Genomic DNA, 23,575 nt, shown 5'->3' with positions numbered 1-23,575 from the left:
ACGTTTCCAGCCTAAGGGTTAGACCATGGGGCTGGAGAGGGACAGCTCAGGGTTTCAGGCCAGGCGTTGTGATTCAGGCTTGCACTGGATTAAAAATAGGTCCACGCTGCACCCAGACTTGCAGAAGCACGTGCCTCCGGACTTCTGCATAAGCCTAGCCTCGGCCACCGATGGGCATATCAGTGTCTTAAAAACCGAATGCTGATGGAAAGACATCTTTCTGCGTAAGCATCTCTCCCTGGCTTCCCATGTCTGCTGCCAAGCCACCCCATTCAAAGCTGACCCCCCCAAAAAGCTGAAGGAGCTCAGCAGACAGGTGCGTGTCTTCTAGATTTTAAAAGCCGACAATATAACCTGTGAGGAGCAGGGAAGTTCCATCAGTGCACCTCTCTTCTGTTCCCTTTGCCATAGATTTTTCTCAAATTCTGTCACAGCAAAAATACTATCGTAACATAACCAAGTGACAATTATTCAGCACACACTCGCACACAGGAACAATTAAAATAAGAATTTGAAGATGATTTAATTAGCCTGAATAGCTGCTAATAACGCATGGTAATTTTGCAAAGTTGTGACTGAATGTTTGCGGTATTTATAATATATAATGAATACATATGTGTATCCCCATATGTGTGCTTGCATATATATAAAATGCATATATCATGTTTTATTTATGGGGTTTCTATAAGCAAAAATTAATTTGAAAAGCTTTAATAGACATTACATTAATAGACAGTAGTTTCCTAAATAGCCTCATAGCTAGACAAATACTTTGCCTAATGCCATTTCATTTTCTGCCAGCTGCATGTGATTTGCTTTTGATCTGGCACGCGCTTCGTTATACATTATTAAAGAGCCAATCAGCGTGCCCCTGGAGTTAGCATCCTGCCCCCCACTTATTTTTTAACAAATTTCCTCTTTTCTTTCGTACCACAGTGATTAATCATTTCAGCTAACAGCGCGCTGTTTATGATCTGAGTCAGTGACTTCAGACCATCTTAATCTCCTGTTAGGCAGGTTTTAATGTGCTGGGAATTTACTTACAAGCTTTTATTTATAGCACAGTATGCTCTCAATTTCATACAACAACAAAAACAAAACCTGCAAATAGCACTCAATTTCTGCTTTTAATGTTTCTGATGAAATTTTATGGGAGAGAAAAGCACAACCAAACCATGAAACAGAAACTCAAAAGGCAGCATGATAAATACTTATTTTTCAAAACTGTCTCGGTTTTTATCCAGTTGTCTAGAGAGAACCTGTTGCCTTCCAATGTCTCTCTGCAGTCAGATCTTTTCTGGTCTGGGTTATTTTGTACCCTCTGGTTGTCTGCAACAGTGCTTTTAGATGACTCGCTTATTAAAGCAGAGTCCTCTGGGGCTTCTAAAGTCCTTATTTGCAGCATCCCTATTTGCAGCATGGTTGGCAGAGAAGCAGCTTTGATTCTTCTGTTAATATTACAAATATTTCCAGCTAACTTTAAGATCTATGCTGAAACGGCTGACCTCTTTTCTATGTTATAATAGCAGTTCAAAAGACTCTTTTATTAAGCCAAGTGCCTGACCATTATTGTTTTTTATTGTGCTGTAGTTTTGTCTGATATTAAGGGAAATGATTTGAGGGGAGAGATAAAGCACCAAATGGATTTAGTTATCAAGAACTTTATGATATTTTAGCTTGCTGCAGGAGTAGTCTGAATAGATTTTTTGGGAGGATTTTTATTCTTTTCTAAGCAAAAATTATATACCCATTACAATGCTCTCCATCACATGGGCAGTTCCAAGGACTACAGGCTGGAGATCTAAGTCTGCTTAAACAAATACTGAGCAAGGCAGAGACAAGGTGTCTACAGAGCCCAGCCAGGATGACACAGAAATGAGGTTACAGGGTCAGGATCTGCTCTGCCACTTTCCCAGAGTACCCCCTTTAGGGTCAACCTATGGAATTCTAAATTCCTAATGTCTCCAGGTTTTCTCTTTTGTCTCCCTTTTGCATCACAATGAGCCAAACCCCAGACTTTTCTACATGGGAGAATAATAGGCAACATCTAAACTTTGGCATAGGGGAGGGCATAACGGCAAAGGCTGCACGTGCAGTTTAGGAGATTTGTGGTCGATGATACAGGGAGACAACTCTGCGCTCCTCTGGGGAGCAAGGAGACAGCTCCTTCTGGTCCTCTGGGATGCAGAAGAGATAGGTCAGAGCCAGGATCCACCTGCTTCCTCCCACTGGTCACTTCTCCAATATTGTGTTTGCTTTTGTCTTTCTTGCATGTATTTTTAACCTCATAATTTTTCATCCTCACTCATCTCTGTCCACATTTGTTCCTTTTGCTAAAGCCACACTGAGCATCCCATTATGGCTCCTGAGCTTGTCTATCTTGTTGCTGCAGTTTGGGTATCAATGGCTCGCTTTGATAGACACTTTTTCATGTTCTTGAGCTGTTCCCAAAGGCAGATCACCAGTACAGACTCCATGCTTGTGTTCTCCACTATCTTTTTCTAAGCATTGCCAACCAAACAGCTGGTGGGCCAATCATAACCTCACAGTACTATTACTTGTTTCTGGCTTTTTTCTTGTTGAAAAGTTTCCCATTTACCATTTCCCAACAACAAACTTTAATCCCTCTTAGCTTTAGTCATAAAAAAATTCATTGTCCATTTCAGAAAATCGACTGGGATCCCTCTGTAGACAGTGAGGGGAGAGGCGTCTTCAGAGGACAATTTGTCCCATCCTCTCTCCCGTGGCTACCTAGGGAGATTAAATTCGTAACTTAGATTAGATACCTATCTTCAAATAACTGCAACAAGGTGAGATAAATTCCATCTCAACTGATCACCTAACATTCATGCAGTAGAAAATATCTTATTTTAAATGCTCTCGTTTACGTTAGACTTTGGTAAACCTGTATAATTTAACATGTTATGTTTAGAACAAGGAACATGTTAGCGAATTCACTTTTATAAATTTAATAGCAAGCTATCAACTTGTGTAGAACCAGCAAGATGAGTAATAAATGTTACAAGAACAGCTTTAGGCACTGCATATTAATAGCTGTGGTAGGATTGACTTGCAGCGCCTTGGTTCTATGATCAGCAACAAGATAATTAGTAAAATTATCCTGCAAATTCATTATCTTGATTCCTTCCACTTGTGCATTTTATTCATTACATACCAAAATGAGGAGCTTTGCCTCCAGACAGATAATCAGAATGTAAGTGTCAGACACAAAAAGTCTGAACTTTCTTTAAATATGCTTTGGTGGATGTGACCTTAAATAGTCTCCGTGATACAGAGGAATTTACAGTCATTATTCCAAACAGAAGAAACCCTGTAATTTTGCAAAGAAATGCATTTGTGCATTTTATAGGCTTTCTCACACCTTAATTCTATTTTGAGATAAATGACTTAAACACCGGATAATTCTGGAACATAACAATCCACCTGTAGTACTATGCATCGCTCTCCATGCTCCTTGTCCTCTCACTACCCAGATCCAAGAACCGGCTGAGCTATATCGGGACTCCCTTCAACCCATGCATCCAGGGGGGTTTTGGGTTCAAACTAGGGTGCAGGGAAGTTGCATGGACTGATGTATGTAGGTCTGTTGCCCTGCTGTACAGTTAGGACATAGCCGGACATGTGAGATCAGAAGTACCTCTTGGCCACCGCTAGTTTAGATGGAGTCAGATGGACCAACAGTGTTCTCTTAGACAAAGTATTTCATTTTGCAGATCCTTATAAAATGTTTCACGTTCTAGATCTGCCAGGAGGTTCATGCATTCCTCCTGCTCGGAAATAATGCAAAGAGTTTGGCTGTCAATGCTGTGTCTGTTTTGCAAGGGGTGCTCAAACTGGCTGCCTCCAACACTGAACTCAGGGCTAGGTGCCTGCTCCTTCTAGGAGTCAGCGAATGAGAACCGGTGGCAGCATGAAGGCGATTCACAGCAGGAGTCTGACTTCTTGCACACCAGAAAAACAGTGCAGTGCTTGACTGGACTCACCCTGCAGCCATCTGGATTCAGAAACAGCAACAGAGCAGTGGAGAGAGGAGCGGACGTGAGCTGGTGAGGAATGGCTACGATGGATGGGTGTATGATCAGCTACATTTTCCCTTTTACCTGTGCTGGCTTCAGTATTTAATTCCCCTTATCTTTGCCTCACAGAACGCTCCATTTTCATATACTTTAACACACTTTAAGTCGTAGGATTCTTAAATAAAGCTTTTATTTTGGGATATGAGCTTTGTAAAAATGATCTGTCAAGCCAACAATGCTTTAAAATCCTTGCTTTGTATTTTAAAGACACCTAAGTTTTTACTTGTAAGACTTGATTCTATCATCGCTGCAGGAAAACTCATGCGTAGGGTGAGACATGGCCTTGAAAATTCAGTAAGAGCAGTATCTTTTGTGGAAAAGTTGAGGACACAGTGCAATGGTTCCACCGTAATTAGGTACCTCTTGCTGGCCCCAAATCCTGCATGGTTCCTAGGACATACTCTGCAACGATTACCAATCCGATGGCTCTTGGCCAAAACACAGGCACTTGAACAGACAGAACAAGATGCATCATGGATCAGCCCATTTCTGCATGTGTTTAGCTTGCTAGTACGCGCATACGCTATTTAGCTGGCATGGCTTTTTCAGTGCCGTATGAATTTTGAATTAGCTTCTGCCAAGTGAAGCGTGTGAGAAGGGACATTCTCAAGCTGGATTCGCAGCCTTGCACATCCGCAAAGCTGCTGCAGCCAGAAATGCTGCCAGGGGCTACGTGAGAGTACCCAAAGCACAGGCATCCCTGGGCAGGCTGGCTCCTTCCCTGGCATCACGGGTTCAAGAGATGGGACACCGAAACCAAAGACTCCAGGTCTGTGTCTGTCTCAGCTCAGAACTCGCTCCACCTGTCTGTCCAACCTGTGTGGTTTCTGCTGGCAAAGAGGGACAGAAAGAAGGGTAAAAAAGCAGACTCCTGTTGGTTTGTTTTAAATCAGAACTCACTGAAATTACAAAAAAAAAGAAGAAAGGAGAAAAAAAATAATCCATGAAATCTTAGATTACAAGATATGGAAAGGTACCTACACCACAGAAACAATAACTGATAGTGAACATCCTTTACAGAAGGAAATGTTTGATGATTTGGGGAATCTGCCCATGTATAATTTATGAATTCCTTATGGCTGTTTTTTACTGTGTAATGCTTTATACTCCGTGTGCTAAGAAGACAAGGAAAAGTAGTTAATGTCTGTCCACAAAAAGGTTGATAGCTAAAGATTATCAGCACGTGAACAGATCTTACCCAAGGAAAACAAAAGGTTAAGGGACATTTTTTTTGCCCTGCCGCTCCACAGGGGTCTAGATTTGGATAGCGGAAAATCCCAGACGAGAAAAAAGATATCAGATACTAATCCTGGGTCTTAAAAAAAATCACAGAGCCTAAGTGACTCCTGTGAGACTCCACGGGCTCAGAGACAAAGAAAGCTTGTTTAGGAGAAGAGAGCCCGGGGGCAGCTCTCTGAGCTGGGAGACACCAGGGAGGATGAAAGATGCTGCTGCCCAGGAGGGGATGGAGAGGGAAAGCCAGGCTGAGCCTGGAAGACAGGGTGGAAATGTCATCTTCAGATGCAAGGGAGCTGAGGAGTGACAGCAAAAGACGATGGGGAAATTCAGACGAGGCAAAGCGTGCAGATCTTTTATTGCTTTGTCTAGAGATGTACGCTGCTTCTCCAGCTAATGGGGAAAAGCCCTGACCATCCATTTTTTTGGAACTACTGTAGAACCTGCAGTGGTCACATAGCCTGGAAAACGTGATGCATATGGTAAATTTGGGCAGCCTGCTCAGGCTAAGGGAAGCTTGCATGCCCATCGGCCCTGTGTGGTGGGCTCAAACACAGCAGGCTGAAGACTTTCCATCCGCTTGGGAAAAGTCTGAAGTGCCTGGAAGTGCGAAATCGAGCTCATGCCCCTGTTCCCAGGAAAAAAAATGTCTTCAGGCATGGTCTTTCTTACACTGTGAGACTGCTGCAGCTTCCAGCTTCCCCATCTGATGAACAAGAGAGGGAACCAGCTGCCGCGGCAGCAACTATATTTAGCAGTCTATTCTGCTGCTGATGCATATATACCTGGTTCCTATTGACTATAATGAGAATTATTCTGACAAACCACAAAGAGAATAGGCCTTTTAGGATTCAGTTTGTACTAATGAAATGTCTAAGGAAAATTACCTTCCTTTTGGCCATGCTAAATTATTCCAGCTTTTCATTAATACTCATTAAGTTTCTAAGGGTTGGCATTTTTAGCAAAAAAATAGTTTTCACTGACAGAAAAAAGCCACCTAGATAAATGAAGAAAATGTTTACTCAATTTAATAGGCATAATTTTCCCTTTTGGTGCTCAATTCAACATGAGGATCTGAAGTCAACACAGGTTGGATCAGGGTCTACAGTGTTTTTAACCGGGCTCTTCTCATTTACACTGGACTATGTTGAAAACTCAGGGCTATAATGAACCATTACATATGCATACATGCAATGGTACAAAAATTAATAGTGTCTTGAATTTGCTCGGTATTTATTCAGCATTCATGAGTAAATAACAAATAACTTGATAATATTAATGAAAAAAAGCCTGTGGAAAACCCACACAGCTGGAAAGAAACTTTTTTACTGCGTGAAGCCCACTTTCTCTCCCACCAAGCTATTGTCATTACTCTGAATAACTTTTTTCCCCCCAAGGGTAAAGTGACAGGCTTGCAATTTCTATATAAAATTGCATGTTTTGTAACTGAAGTTTGTACATAATCCCTTTCATGTCTGGGTGACTTTAAGTGTAGTCAATGTTATTGTAAAGAATATATATTTTCAATTTAATTAATTCCATTGGCAAAAATGAAGTTTTCAGAAACTGTCAGAAATGTGATGGTTTATCACCATCTTCATTATAACCTGTACAGCGGTACTGTTTGGAGGACTGAGTCAGAATCCCGTCATTTAAGGCGACATCAATGATTTGTACATGAAATAATTGTGTCTTTTCAAAGTACCCCACTTTTGAAGCACACCTGATAGCATTTTACTTCCTGAGCTACTAAATCCAAAATAACTCTAAGAAAGACACAATGCACCATACACAGTAAATGGCATTTAGCACTAATCATAAAGGACAGATACTATGACATTTTGGTTGGTGAAAACTTGATCAGTATTCAGTCAGTCTCTCTTAAAATATTCTATTAACAGCACTTTGCGTCCTGCAGACAAATGACTGCGTATGTTCTTGTCTTTCCTTCAAAAACAGTTTTTACCTTTCACATTTTCAAAGAAAAAAACAACCCATTATGTCCCAAGGGCAATGAACTACAATGGCAAAAAGATGCCAAAATATGTAGAATAAAAAATGTTAGAGATTTTCAATCACAATTTTTGCAGTGTGGCTAGTACTGTGTTCTCCAAGGTCTTTGAGTTTGTGTGCAAGGCAGGAGGAAGCCCAGCACACGGTACAGAAAAGCTAGACCACACCTCTCCTGACACACCAACAGGACCAGACACCTGAGCGCTGGCCCACAACTCTGCATATCATTAAATGACTGACACCGGCACGATTTTGACTGGGGCCAACTCCTGCAGAGAAAATCCCTGCATGCCCAGGGGCCTCTCCTAACAGGCAGCGTGTGTGAAGCCGCTCTGCTTTGTGCCTGTAAGAGAGTTTAGGTCTTTGGATGCAAGCCATGCTACGCTGATTGGCCTCAGGGTAAGAGAACAGTTATTAGTCCATTTTAGTTATTAGTATAGACATTGCAATGGAATGCTCTTGAAAGCGATTTAATTTCCTTTTAGCAGACTCCTCTTTTCTCCCACAATTTCCTTAAAGTCTTTCTGCCAAGTGAAGCTAACTGCTAACTCATGTGTTGCTCCTAAATATGATTAAATAAGATTAACAAAAGAATATTTGTCTCAGCTCCCAGATGAGGAAAGCTGCCTCTCTCAGACATAAACAGAGAGCTCACGCTTCCTGGATCAGACCAAAATGTGACAGTGGTGGGAGAGTTCCCGCTGATCATCTCCAGTTGTGGAAAATCAGGCACCACAGAGGAATTTCCTAGATGTAAGAGCACGTCTGGTGAAAATATTAGTGTAGGAGACAGGAAAAGGTGCACGGCTGAAGTACATGCGTAACGTCAGCCACTGAAACCCACAACTCGATCTAATGTTCAGAGACACATCTTAAGGTGGGGATGGCAGTAGGTCCGCTGCCCTGCGGGCTCACGGGACAAACCAGGGCTGTGTCCTTAGACATCGGGGACCGTGGATCAATGATTCCCAGCTCTGCAGCCACAGCTGCAGTCTACAGCCCGGAACACATGCACACTACGGGAAGCCCTCCGTCTCTCCCTCCCCTACTCTACAGCCATCCCTGGAAACATGTCGAAGAAAATGGGAACGTTAACCCAGGTGGAAAATACATCATATAACTGCATCTGGTTGCATTGTCTGATAATTCTGCTTCCTTAATGCCCATTTAATCAGGGAAGAAACCACTGTCACCATAGGGCTTACTGGAGGATGCCGTCATCTCAAGTCACACCTCCTTTGTGGTCTCACTTTGTTTTGAGTGAATCTTACCAAGGGGGGAGAAAGTAGGCTGTTCTCTAAAGGCGGCAGCTGAAGGCATCAAACGCCAGGCTCCCAGCAGTGCGGATACCTGCTATTACCCAAATTTTATTCTTCTTTCATTAGGACTGATAGCACAGATCCTTTCTGGTATTAATATGCATAATTCTGTTGGCCTCAGAGGAGCTGTGGCAGAGATATACAAAACAAGGATCTATCTGGCCCTTTGCCATTAATAACAAGGAATCATTTCTCTGTATTGGAACAAGATGGTGATTGTGCCTCTTTTCCAGCTTTGTGAAACACTCTAAACAGAGAGAAAAATTAGTAAGTATTTTACTGTATTATTTTTGTATAGCAGAGAGGCTGGATAATTCATTCTGGATTCTCTCTTGCTTTGTCAAATAACAGGGTGTACACACTCACTACAAAACAGCAATTTTGAAAATTAATTCCACCACATTAGCACGATAGTGTTTCACCAGCTCTTTTATACTGGTCTGCCTTTTCCCAACACAAAGCCTTCACACATCGGCTAATTGTGTTCTAAAAAGAATATGGGTCTCTTTCCTCTGTACCACCCTATTCGATTCAAAACAGATCAGATTTTGCTGTATTTGAAAATGTCAGTGCCGCAGCACATGGTGGCTAATGCCACACAAAATGCCTCCATGTCCTGCATTGGGTCCTGGAAGACTGAAAGGCAGATTACGCTTGAGTGTCATTTGTTGTAAGTCTTATTCCCACCATAAGAGTTTCTAGCTTGATCTCCTATTTCCACTAAACTATTTACAGTTTTTGCCTTTTTAAGGTGATATTTTTTTCATTGACATGGAGATTTGTTAAGTTCAAGGTTTAAATATACAGCACACTTCAAACCTCAAACTCCTTTGAGACACTATTTTCAACAATAACAGTGACAGCAGCAAAATATCCAAGTGTGACAATTCAGGGGGGCTGTTGATGTACAACTAATTAATGGTTGGTTGACATTATCACTGTTACTATAGTATTTTAGTGCCATTTTACTTGGTGCTCTGTACCTCAGACTCTATATGTTAAGGGCCAGGGAAGCGATGTTTACATGTCTGGGTTTAACGCGTTAGCTGTGAAGGTTTATTGACAGTTGAAAACCACAATGTGGGCAATAAAAAGGATACGCCATGCATGGTGCCCAAACCAGGAGCAGTTGCTCTTCAGATGACAAATAATAGGTCACCTGGAGGGAGACTCTGATGATCTGAGAAAGCCCAAAAAGGGGCAAAAGCTGTGAAAAGTGTGGAATCTCCGCCCAGCCTTTTGGATGGAAAAAGAGGTAATAAAGAGACCCTGGCTGCAATGGACACACAGAGAAAGTCCAAGGCACCACGTACAGATGGTGTATCCTGAAAGCCGCCAAGGTGTGAGGAGTCGAGGGGATGATGGTATACACAGGTATGCCTCCTCTGTAGTCACTGCAGCTTACGTGGACAAAGCCAAAATATCTTTAGCTAGCTCTGGTACTGCTGCTAATTTTGCTCTAGCAGCACAAGCTACCGTATGGACTGCTAATTCTCACTGAGAAGCTGGAGAAGCTCCAGGCAGAGAGCTTGCTGAAGCTCCACGGTGCTGCCGTCCACACCGCTAGCGGTACCCAGGCTGGCTGGAGGAAAGCTGACCTAGGTAAATCGCTGCAGACAGTGACTGCTGTAGATAAGATATTGTACAAACGAGCTGGATGTCATGGTGTGGTAAGAAGGGCGATGTTAATATGTGAGTATTGGAGGTTGGACTAGATGGCTTGAACTACATCTTAATGTTTCTGGGATTTAGTGCCTTGGGTGAAACGACACATTTTCTAATCACTCCTGGGTATGCTTTTTCATTTATTTGTGTAAGAAAGACAAAAAGAATAATACCGAAGCAATGCAACGAACAGTATGTATCAGCCAAAATAATGCTTTAATTGCTTTGAAATTTAGGATACTAAAAGCAAAGCTGTGCTGTGAAAATTCTCCTGAAAGATTGCAATGAAAACAAATGATATTTTATGCATCTGATACATTTTTAATATGATTCTGACACTTTGGAGTGCTTCTGTATTCAGTGAGACCGAGCAAGAAAGGTAGCGTCAGCGAACTGGGGCTGCTTCTAAGTCTCCATACCTTCTCTCTCTCCCATCGCCTCTCTTTCGCCTGAAGTTGCTGTGTTCCTCCTGAAACTTCTCCAGGAGTTTCCCACCATGCTCAGTCACAAAAGCCAACACGAATTTCCCCATGAAGGTGCCGTGCTGAGAGCAGCCTTCTCACCTCCCTCCCAAAGTTGCGCAGCAATTTCTTTCCAGCAGTGGGACTGCAATAAAATGCTCTGCTAGTGCAGAGGTAGCTATTGCACTAGCATCATGCAGCAAAGTGGGTCTCGTTCCACCTGTAGGCTTTTCCCTCCGCTTTGGAAAGCAAGAGGTGTGTTTAGAAATATACTGTTGATTACCATATTTGTGTTCTGTAATTCTTCACATGTCCAACTCCACCAGGAGCTTAACTGCAGCCAGTGGGATCTTACAGTCATTAACATTTACAAGGCAGCAGTTCGCAGTTGTTGAACTAACAACCTACCTCTAAGAAACTGATTTTTCTCCCCTCTAAGTATTGACACGTGCTCCACTGACTGTGATGCTTATTCACAGTGACAGTGTGTTTGGTAGGATTTCATGTTTTCACAGGATTTGTCTTGTGCAGACAGTTTCTAATTTACCTCTGCTCTTGTTTTAATTCAATCAGCTGATGGAGTGCAGCTGATCTCATGGCACATATGGCTGTTCACGTTTGAAAAAAACCCTGAATATTTGATGGGTTGATCCTTAATGCTTTCTGCTAAAGAATTAGCAAGCCTGCTAATGAGCCAAGGGATCCCAAGTGGGGAAGGGGAAAAATACAGAATTAGATTCTGTTTTCATTCAGTTTTTTACATTGCTCAAGTAAGAAGTACTGTGCTTTACATGCTCTGATTAGTTTCACAGGGTAGAGATATTCAAGTAAATTACTCATCAAAGCCATGACACTTAAAATGTCATGTTTTCATAAGTGGACGTCCTGTGGCCATGGGGAGTCACAACCTATTTGCAAGGGCACTTGCGGGTGCTCACCCCCTTGCAGAAGGCTCGTGGCACCAAGCAGAGTTGTCCTTCACTGGGAGAGGTGTTCGCAGCTAGAGTTTCAGTCCTTTCACTGTCTCCCCAACTGCTTTTTCTATCCTCCCTGGAAATAAACTTATCTGTCCTCCACCCCATCCTGCCTCCCCACTGCTCCACGCCATCCCAAAGGAGGTGGCTTCTTCCATGTTAACTGGTCATGCTTGGTTTTCATAGAATCACAGAACGGTTTGGGTTGGAAGGGTCCTTCAAAGATCATCTAGTCCAACTCACCCTGCAACAAGCAGGGACATCTTCAACTAGATTAGGTTGCTCAGAGCCCCGTCCAACCTGACCTTGAATGTTTCCAGGGATGGGGCATCCACAACTTCTCTGGGCGACCTGTTCCAGTGTCTCACCACCCTCAAAGTAAGGAATTTCTTCCTTACATCTAACCTAAACCTATCCTTTTTCAGTTTAAAACCATTATGCTTTGTACTGTCACTACAGACCTTGGAAAAAAAGTCTTTCTCCATCTTTCTTATAAGCCCTATTTAGGCATTGAAAGGCCGCAATAAGGTCTCTCCCTTCTCTTCTCCAGGCTGAACAACCCCAACTCTCTCAGCCTGTCTTCACAGGAGAGGTGTTCCAGCCCCCTGGTCATTTTTGGCCCTCCTCTGGACCCGCTCCAACAGGTCCATGTCCTTCCTGTATGGGGGACCCCAGAGCTGGACGCAGTACTCCAGGTGGGGTCTCACCAGAGCGGAGTAGAGGGGCAGAATCTCCTCCCTTGATCTGCTGGCCACACTTCTTTTGATGCAGCTCAGGTTATGGTCGACTTTCTGGGCTGCAAGCGCACGTTGCTGGCTCATGTCCAGGTTTTCATCCACCAGTACCCCCAGGTTTTCCTCTAGCCCTTTCTCTGCATTCCTTTTGCTCTCGTCCATCAGCTTTCTGCCAGTTCTGCATCCTGCAGCCAAACACTGTTTGCAGGCCAAACAAACTATGTCCGCCTCTCTTCAGTTCAACGACACCTCTCATGTCAACACAAAAAAAAAGGGAATTCACAAGGAACATCTTCAATAATTAAAAGCTCAGCTTGTCTGTGGGTTTCCTTTCAACAAAGCCACCGCAACTCTAGGAAATCGCAGCTAAGACTGTAAGAATAGCCAGATCAGTCTCCCACCACTTACCTTACAATCCAAGAACTGCCTGCACCTGACACAATCCCTTTCTCCTTAAATCCATAGCAAATATATTCGGAGTGCATCCGATATTGGTTGCAACAGTTAACCCAGTGGAGAGGCAAGATGCTTGCTGCTCCCATTTTTCCCATGTACCACAGCAAAATAAATATTTACTCCACCAGTCACTACAAAATACACAGTTCCACACACTAATAAAATCAAATAGAAATCAGCCAAAATTACTAATCTTGCTTAGCAAGCCTGTGTTTTAGCGAGGAAGTGGATAGGTTGGCTTTGGTGGTGTCTCAGGAACTCAGGTAGCTACTGCTCAGGGCACGATGGAACGAAGGACATTTGTGTAGCCTTAACTCTTATTTTCCGCTTCAAAGTTTTCTACCATGTCCTCTACCAACAATGCAGAAGCTTACAAGGAATTGCCTTTTACAGCTACCATCAAGTAATGAGGCTTTTCTCTCTTGATTTGACATTACATCTGTAACTTGGTCTTACTGGAGTTATTTACATCGAAGGCTCTCTTCGAAGTTTCTCTATCCTCGACGTGCGTGCCTGCAGTGGGACAGAGAAGTAACTACACTTTGAAGAACTTGCTATAAACTAGTGCATGGGGTTAGATGAGGTTCAGGATTCCTGCAGTGATTATAAACTTAGCAGGAGTTCTTACAACAGCTCCAATCTCGACAGGGTTACTGTCTTGTTAATCAACCTCCTTCAGGACTGGAAGCGGTTCTGCGTCTCAGTTCTTGGGGGCTTTCTTTGGAAGCTGCAGTTTCGTGCAGAATGATCTGTCAATTTACAAAGTCTACAGAGCTCTGATACATTTGGTAAAACAACATCAAAAAAGGCTAGACTTAAGCCGTGGCACCCTGCGTTGCACCAGGCAGCACAAAGACTACAAATTCTTGTCAGTTAGTGCAAAATAAGATTTGGTGATTTTAAAGCTATGCCTCAACTGATTTTGCAGCCCAGGGCCAGATGTTAGCTCTGGCCAAGTCCTGAAACCAGAGGGTGACAAGATCTGTCCACAAACCAGCACTTGCGTCCTCTCACCTGCTGGGGGAAGGAAACACAGGGAAGCAGACGGAGCAGACTTGGGGTACGCTTTCTACTGCCCTTGGTCTGGACTGAGGAAAGATGGACATGCTGTGGAAGTAGCTATCCCTTGGAAGAGCCACAGCCTGACGTGTGCAGGGAGCACACTGTCTAGAAAGAGAGGATGTCTTCTGCTTTGTGTTGTGCAAGAGACAGCTAAAATAGGGTGCAATGTTCCTTAAAAAGATAAATTTTAAGCATCTTCTTCTCTTTGCTGATGCTCTGTACAGTAGAGTGGCCCTTCCTACAATAAACACATTTCAGCGTGCCAGCAAAGAACCATCTTTTCTGAGGGGAACACAAGGATTGCAGCTCCTGTGGCTTTTCAGTCTGTCTCTGGGCACCCATACAGGAACTGCATATATTCTGTCCGAAAAGGAGCTAAACTTTGGCTTTACTATGTGAATAGCACCTCCAACAAAAAAATGGAAATGGCATTCCTTACAAATAGTCTGTTTCAGAAAACCAAAAATCTGTGTTGAAACTGAATGGATCTGTTCAGCACAAAAAGAGGGCACGGAGAGGGCTGGAAAAGTCTGGATGCCAGTAATTTACAAAGTGAGTAGCAATGGCACATTATTACTGTTGCTGCTTTCACTAATTATCAGTAACAGCAACCACTGCTGATACGGATTTGTATTGTGAGAGTACCTAAGAACTGCTTTTGTACTATACAGCAGTTCCCTGATGCAGAAAGCTCACTTTTCAGGACAAAAGAGAGCAGATGGATACATCTGGCCTGACGGGGCACTACAAGGGATAAGTGGGATAACAATGTTCAAGCATGAGAAACAGTGGTATAGCCCTGACCTCACCACTGTTTTTCCACAGTCCTTGTGAAAAAGGGGGATCTTAAGAGAGGATCTGAAGGTAGGTGTGGAGCTAATTGGGAAAGTGTTCAAGGCTGTTCCAAGATCTGACGGGAAGCATGGGAGAAATTAATTGATGTAAAACTTAGCAACAGGGTGACAGAGGCTGGCATCACCAGGCAAGCTAAAGTGGGAGCTAATATGTTAGCACGAGCTGGTAGACTTGAGGCCTTAAAATCAGAGACAAATAGCTGTACTGGATGTGATAGAGGAGGAGATGACTGTGGTGAGGTGTAAAGACAAATGTCTTTGGGCAAGATGTCAAGCTAGGAAAATGATCTGCGCAGCAGCGTGAATGGAGGTGGGTAACACTGCATTTGTCAAAACCAAGGAAAGGATGCTGCAGCAATCAAGGTATGTAATGAGAATTTGGACCTGAGACTTATACCTTTGTGAATAAAGAGCTTCAGCTAGAAATGCTATAGAGTAACAGTCTGCAAGATTTACGCGTAGTCTTAGACACACAGACACAAGGGAAGTTCAGAATAGAAAGTGACACCCAGGTCGCAGACCTGGAGAATGGACAGATTGGAGGGGTTACACATGATGACTGAGTATTCATGTGAGGACAAGAGCTAGGGGATGAAAACGGTGCACTCTCTATTTTAGCCATGCTAAGCCTCAGCAGATAGCGTGATACTGATGCGAAGTGTGGCTTTTGGGCTGTGGGTTGTTCTATTCTGTTTTTAAGCAAAGTGAAAGAATTTGTGAATAAATCCTCACAAACAAAAGGGTCCTAACCATCCAAGGACGTCCTGAATGCTTCATCATGAAGCTTCGCGAAAGTATTTCTTGAGGAACGTTCCCAAGAGAAAAAAAAGAGAGAGCAGCAGCTGTGTTCACTGGTTTGGAGATGCACCTTACCATCCCTAGTCATACAGTGCATTTTTCTTCTCAGTTGGGGTCTCTTACATATCCATGTTCCTCTGCGTGGAAGGAACCATGTCTCTTCTACATTTTTTGGCTAATTGCACAAGCCAAATTGCACAACCTAAGAAGAAAGACTAGCTTTTTTGACTGTTCATTTTAAAAGCCTTGCATAAAAAAGGGGCGAATGAGCCTCAATCACATCATATACTTAGTGCATCGTGAAAAATGTAAAAAGCTCTCATGAATTATACTATCTGCTATTAATTTGTAATGAAACAGCAGGGACTGAGGCTAAAAGGCTTGTTCAATATGCGGTGCAGCCCTACAAAAGCCTACTTTGTAAACGTTAGCTAGGTAAAAGCGCTGCCAGTGAAGTCATAAGCAATCCATCATCATTACCTTTCGATAAACTCTTTGTCCACTTTTAGAAGTAAAAGCTGTATTTAACATATTCAGGGAGAATGGAGAAATGCCTTTAGAAACAACAGGCTTAATGCACTACTAATCTCTAAACCAAATATTTATAGCCCCGTAGTCTATAAACAATCTGAAATATTTGGGTAGTCGATATCCAAGAGGTGGAAGCACACACAGTAATAGGAAGGTTTTACCATTCCATCTGCCCTGATTGGTGTTTCACTCACTATTATATCTGATTTATAATCATTGCGAATTATTGAATTACCAGTTTAGAGAAAGAACCAAAAAAACCACGAGTTAAAATATATGGAAATGTTTCATTGTTTACAAATTTGTCTGCCTCAGAAAATAATCAATATCAAAGTTGATTCAAGCCAAGATCTGTCTGGATGTGTATTAATTTGCTCCATGAGAATAAACTAGAAATTACTAAGATAAAAGAAAAAATAATGAAATATGGAAATAACTATGGATTTTGCACATTGTCATTATATAATGGACATAATGGACATAATGACATTACATAATGGATTCTAATTAAATCCAGGTGGAAAATGACCTTCCTAGACCTCCCTTCAAAATTAAGATTTTTGACAGTCATGATTAATGGAAACATGCACTTTGCATGGTTTGTAAACCTGAAACATCATCGTACATTTCAGTTTATAATTTATCCCATTATCTGCTTCTGCATGCATGAAGGTCAGCCGTACTGGCACAAAGTAGCAGTGAAATCCAGAGGCTCTAGAAGGTTGTTTTCACAGATTTTTCACTTATTTTTCATGAGGAAATAATTTTGCCTACTTTTTCCTTAGAAAGATGGTAATCTAAAAGAGTAATATTTTTAACAGCAGTAATTGCAATATTCTTGTTATTCTCTTGTCCTTTTAGAGTAAACAAAATGGCAGTGGAAGAAAATGTTTTTTTAGGGATTCCTACCCGCAATATTTCTTCAATGCAGCTGTTATCTCCTGTTCCACTGTCCTGTAAACAAAATGAGAAAATAGTTTATTTGTGTTTTAAAAAGAAATAACAAATAGCAGGTTTGAGGACATAGTTGTCACATGAAATGCATTCCAACCTCTATTACAGTTTCAAAATGAGGCCAAGTCTTTCCAGCATCTGAAAGTTGCACTGCTTAAAATTCTTAAATTATTCCCCATCAGCACCACAGGAAGGTGTAATATTTGCAGTGTTTACATATGGTTGCAACATATTTGTATAAATTCATAGGACTTTGTTTGCACCACTTTTGGGTGCGGTTCCTGCTGTTCTGGATATACCGCATATGAGTAAGCATAAGCAAAACAGTTATTGCATGTACATAGATCCAATATGTGCATTTATTTATATTAAATAAATAACATCTCTCCGCATCCTTTGTGCAGGAAAGACTTTGCAGTGACATTGCCTATGTGAAGCCTGACGATGTATAGCGTAGAGGCGGCTGTGATGCTGAGGGGAGAGCTGCAGAGACTGCAACACAGGCTGCAACACTGAGTGCGGGCTAGGCAGCACAGCAGTCCTGAGGAGGCTACGATTTCCTAAAATGCTGACCCTAAACCCACCCGTACGTTGTGGGACTGAGGGCGCAGAGGAATTCAGCTCTCCTAAACAGTATAGCTTCCTCCAGAGCCATTCTGGAGAGGGGAAATCAGAGATTTGGCAGAGCAGCTATCCCCCTATAGGAACCATCCAGCTGGTGCCATGCTCAGCTTGGTTGTTCATTAGTACCCAAACTTCTTGCCAGCCAAGACGAGGCAGCACGAGACACCAGTCTGCCATACTTATGCCCCCCATTCCTGCCTGCCCCCTGCCCACAGTCCCCTCGCGCTGCCCAGCACAACTGGGAAGAGAGGGCACACCATGGAGGGAGGTACTGATGCTGCGGGGGTGCCCATCTCCTGCAGCTCTCCACGAGATACAGGTAGCTGCTGCATCAAGCAAGTTTTCTGGGGATTTACTTCACCACACTAAATTCCCTGACAATTCCCCAGAGAAAGGTTTTGTTCCTTTTGCAGAACAGAACTAACTCAGAAGGCAAGAGACCGGGGCTTGAGGTCTTCCCATGTGGGAAGGGGGGTGGAAACAAAACCAATACGATTAATTACTGTCCCCAAAGAGCTAGCAGGGAGGCAAGCTTGGTCTTTGCCTCTTGTTTTCAAAAACCACCTGGAGGTTCTGAGTTTTCAGGTGCCTGCCTGGAGAAATACCAACGCAATTTGATTTTCCAAAGTGCTGAGCTCTTGTCACCTGGAAATCAGACTTCTCTACCACATCTGCATTTGGGCACCCAAAAAATCATGAAGCACTTTCAAAAATGGACACCTCTGTGCCTACCAGGCCCAAATGATACCACTAGCCAGTTTGTGCAAGTCCTGGACACTGTCACCGCCGCTCCCCAGCCTGAGCTGAGTCACTGAGGAGGTCTGGATCCGCAGCTGCTCACAGCGTAACAGCTGTAACCAAGGTCGGAAGTACAGCAGTCATGCATAAGCAAGGGAGCAATTTATGTTTCATAATTTTTTGTGGCTGTTATTTCATGCCAATTCATAGAAAGTCATAAGTGCTTTATTGTCAGCACTCCTGCTAAATCTTTGCTGAATATGGCCCTTGATTGTTAAACAAATGAATCGCATTAACTCTTTTTGGTGCAATGCAGTCCGCCAGCTTTACAGTTCACCAGGAATTACACCACTGATTTCAAAGGGAAAGGAACTAAGCATGCTATAAAGTCAGCCTTTGGAGAATCACTCATATCTGATGTACAGATGCTGAAAAGAAGCTGCAGCCCTGAGCAGATAGCCCTGTTCTGATCTCGGCCCTGTCCCCGAGGAGCCGCACAACACCGCGTGCGACCTTCCTGCTGCTGAAGCAGCGGTGCAAGTGCGAGAGTTCATGTTGCCAATGAAGCTAACAAGACAGACAGAAACACCACAACAATCTCTGGATACTTAAGAATTTTAAAATTCATCTTAGCTAATTTTTATTTCTCTCTTCTCTGTGGGTTTCCCTCCATTTTCTCCCTTTCCTTCCCCAAACCCCAGCCTATGACTTGTTATCCCATTAACAACAGTGGAGACTGTAAAGCCCTCATCATGAACGCCTTGTTTACAGAGCAATGAATTTACTGCCCGACCTCAAGCTAGCTATTCTAGTCCGTTGCCATCTTACAGAAGGAGGGATGAGATGACCTACCATCTTATGCTGTATACAATACGTTGAACATAAGGTAAAACGATGCTCTATTTTTGTGTGAAGACAAAACTACTGAAGGTAAATTTGGCAATAGGCTATTTCAGACTAGGTTTAGAAACAAGCTTCTATTACAAAATTAAATATCCCTCCTAGAGGTGTAATGAAGTAAGTCAGCAAATACTCATCAACAAGAAATTACACTTCCCATTACCACAGAAGTTAAACTTCAGCTATTCTCCCTAGCACATCATATCTCTGGGCAGGGAGTAAAAAAACTTTTCACATCTCTCTCTCAACATCATCACACTGCCTTTCAAAAAGGCAAAAAAAAAGCTGGAAACACAAAACCAAAGACAAGATATGCAAAACTGAAAAAAATATTTATAGAGAAAAATCTCAATTTCTATATTTTCCTCTTTGTTCTTCATCTTTTGAGTGCCAAATATAAATGTCTTAATTTATTTTTGCTTTGAATACTTGTAAGGATCTTACAGTACTGTTGATATCAAACTTTTCTAGAATAAGGGTGGGGAAGTTAAGAGACCATGTTCTGCACACAGCAAGCAACTTCAATTTCATATGGCCTGGGGCCGTATTATTTTTTTCGTCATGATATCATATAACACAATGCAGAGTGTTATTGTGGGACCTAAGGTATGTCTGAAAAGCATCTGTAGATGTTGGTACGGAAAAGACTCCCCATTCTCACTTTAAAAGCTCTTCTTGGCTATATCTCTACTCACATTATAGAGGAATCCGCACTGCCTGGGAACCTGGCAACCTGAATTTAACTTCATGGCCATATTTTAATTATATCATATAACACAATGCAGAGTGTTATTGTGGGACCTAAGGTATGTCTGAAAAGCATCTGTAGATGTTGGTACGGAAAAGACTCCCCATTCTCACTTTAAAAGCTCTTCTTGGCTATATCTCTACTCACATTATAGAGGAATCCGCACTGCCTGGGAACCTGGCAACCTGAATTTAACTTCATGGCCATATTTTAATTAAAAAAAAAAAAGCTGGTAAATGTTTCTTGAAATCTGAATTAAAAGAAGAGATTGCATTACCTGCAGTCAACAAACAGCACAGAGTGCAAACACCATTGCATTGGTGCTGGCTGCGTGACGCAGCACCTGCGTAAGGCTGATGTCGGCAGTACCGGCAACCTGCGCAAAGCAGTCCCTCCACTCTCTCGATAGCCTGCATGCCACAGTACACTTGTGCAATAAATGTTTTAATTACTTTAAAAAAAAAAATTAAAACAAAATAGAGGTTTTGAGGCTGCTGTTCCCAACTAAGCCGAGGAGCTGCTACCCTGTATTTATTCTGACATTGATGAACCCAGCTCATTTGCCTCCCTTTGCATTTTGCGATCTGTCATAAGAAACTCGCCTCATTGAACCTCCAATGAACCATCAGCGAAATACTGGCAAGTCTCAGGGAGCTGTCAGGGGAAGTGGGCTCCAGCCTTTTCCCTTTCCGATGCTGTGCCCATTACCTTCGTTCCTCAGTCAGCGCAGCCTGAAGAACGCCAAACATCTGCACATACGTGCGGCTGCCATACAGTCTGGCAGGAGGATGCGAGGAGCTGCCGCCGAGGATAACGGCAGTGGCTGCTGAAGAAATAGCCGGGAGCATTGCACCGCTGATAAAACGAGCAGCTAATTACCATGCAAAGCACAGAGAACTGCAAGAAACAAGGCTGACTAAAGGCTACATCGAATTCTTGAGAAACGGGATGTCATTTCAAAAAAAGCTACATCTGTACAAATTTTATTTCAGAGCATTACTTTATTTTTTCTTCCCTTAACAACAGCTTTCACATGGAGATATATAAAGAAACCCCTCTGAAAGGAATTGCCTATCTGTGATACTTCTCTCCCCTTTCAAATCTTTGTGTGAAGGAAAGAAAGAAAAATCTTCTGCAAGTATCTATTTCCATTTTAGCCTAAGAGACTTTTATGGTGCGAGCTTTTGGTGCTGTTATTATTTGGACTGTGCTAAGTGTTCTTAAAAAGTCTCCAGAAGTTATTGGATTTTGCCTCCGTTATAAATTAGGTGTGATTAAGATCTGCGGAAGGCCGAGGTACGCACTCAGCAGACTTGCTGGCCTCTTCCACTCAGCGGGAGCCAGGCTGGCTGTGTCGGCCTTTGAACGCTGGTCATCTGCAACCGGTGGCATGGCAGCGGCCGCCACGCGACCAACCCTTTGGGTGCCACCTCTGCCTCCAGGGCAGCTCTCACCCCCGCCCTGCACAGGCACTGCATGGCATTGCTTAAGACAGGGCTGCAGGCCTGAAGTGAAGCTTCAGGCATTGAATGTTGGCAGGCAATAACCTAAATCCATGATAAAAAAAATAGTAAAAAGGGGGAAAAAAGCCCACGTTGATGTACCTTGATCTGAAAGCATAATAGAAATGCTTCTTTGCCAGGCAAGACCATGAAAGTACGGAGATACACACACATGCATGCACATGGGTATATGTAACATTCTCTGTATAATCCGTTTGCTAGAAAGGAACTTCAGAACTGTAAAATAAACAAGTATGGAGAAGATAAGTACTGGGGATCCAGGAGATGTCAGTAAAAGGAAACAGCTGTGTGCTTAAAAACAGAAAGGTATTCATTTCCCTTAAGAAAGGAGAGCTCACAGTCACCGTTACAGAACCTAAGTTTCTCTGGCCTCTCTGCAGTCATTTCCCCGGTAGGGCTGCATTCACTCATGCGTGCATCATTCATTGCATCACACAGATGTGCTTTTCCCAATCCTTATTTCTGTTAGCGTGGCTAGCGTTTCTCACGGGGTAAGGCTGACAGGTGCTTTCCTTATCTTTTTACTTGTTCACATGTGAACCTCCATCTGCCTGTTGGGTTGTGGAGAACCATTGCCCTCAATGAAGTTTCCCTTCAATCATTTCTCTGAACTGATATTAATACCTTCAAGTTGTGGAGTAAAATGACGAAATTTAATGGGGAGACGTGCCTGAGAGCAGAGAGGTGACTTCTGGGGTTTCTGCGGAAATACAGCCAAGCCACATAAACAAATTTTTTGGGAGAGGTCATTTGCAGATACCCAGGAGGGGTTTTTAGACATTCAGGGCTTAACTTGTTATTTCCTTACATGTGCCACATCCTCCAAAAGGCTCTTTATGGGATGGCTGCGCTGAACCACACTGCTCTGGAGAGCAAGTGCAGGACTTCGGACCTCAGGAAAGGTGGGCTGGTTAAAAAATTAGACCTTGACCTGGTTAAAACCTCACTTTTTGTCCCTCAGGAAATGCCCACTTTTTGGAACATACTTTCATTCTGAATTGGGGGCCAGGCACCTACATGTAGATTTTATCCCATTGGCTATGCTCCCATTAAAAATGTAGTTTTGTGACATTATTGCCTTCAAAATGAAATTTTAAGAAGTGTTCTCCAGCTTAGTTGAGAAATGAAGGTTTGATCAAATCGAAACACTTCAACGTCAAATTGTAAGACATGTAAATAAAATGTATAGCTACAGAATAAGATATGGCCTAAATCAAGAAGTCATTCAAACAAAATATTGAAATGTTTCACTCTGACTCCAAATTTAGAAATTTTTGACTTTAAGAAAATATTTTCTCCAAACAAAAATGAAAATAGTTTTGGTCAAAATCAACATAGAGGCAGACATTTTCAGTTCCGATAAAGTGGAACGGCCCATAGGAAAAGGACTGAGTAGGAAAAACCTCTGACCAGAACAGAACTAAAAAGGGCATTTCTCTTTTTTTTTTTTTTTTTTTTTTTTTACTAACGAGAATGGCGCCCATCCTGATGGGTGACGTGACACCTACCAGCAACATTTCCATCTACTTTAACAGGGCTGGGCTTCAGGGAACCAAGGCATACTGTAGTCCCCCTCATTTCACCGGTCAGCATTAGTAATGCTTGTGCACTTCACAGCCCTTAAACGGAGAAGACTCGTCGTCTCTCCCTGAGGGTGCAGGCAAGCAGGGCTGAACTGGGTAGGGTTACGCCAAGGAAAAAGAAATGAAGAGACGGCTCAGGAAGCTTGATTTTCTGTTGTTCCTGATATTTGAAAGCTTTACTTTGCACTCGTGCTATTCCTTACTACTAATTTGGAGTGCCAGTGGCCATGGTCTGTTGATACAGTAGTTTCCTCCTGCACTTCGCATTGCTGAGAGTAGGAGCCGTTTCGCTTTTGGAGGAATTC

General features: G+C 42.7%; 1 protein-coding gene across 1 annotated transcript in view; it reads right to left on the bottom strand.

Moving 5' to 3' along the window:
• Positions 1 to 23,575, bottom strand: part of AFF3 (AF4/FMR2 family, member 3) — a 350,596-nt gene that overhangs the window by 164,992 nt on the left and 162,029 nt on the right. Inside the window, exon 6 of the mRNA XM_009323844.1 lies at positions 17,110 to 17,154. Coding sequence (XP_009322119.1) covers positions 17,110 to 17,154 — 45 coding nt within the window. The remainder of the gene's footprint in view (positions 1 to 17,109; positions 17,155 to 23,575) is intronic.

The sequence above is a fragment of the Pygoscelis adeliae genome, unplaced genomic scaffold, assembly GCF_000699105.1.
Source record: "Pygoscelis adeliae isolate BGI_AS28 unplaced genomic scaffold, ASM69910v1 Scaffold425, whole genome shotgun sequence".
NCBI classification, from domain to species: domain Eukaryota; kingdom Metazoa; phylum Chordata; class Aves; order Sphenisciformes; family Spheniscidae; genus Pygoscelis; species Pygoscelis adeliae.
This window is presented reverse-complemented; position numbering and strand designations above follow the sequence as displayed.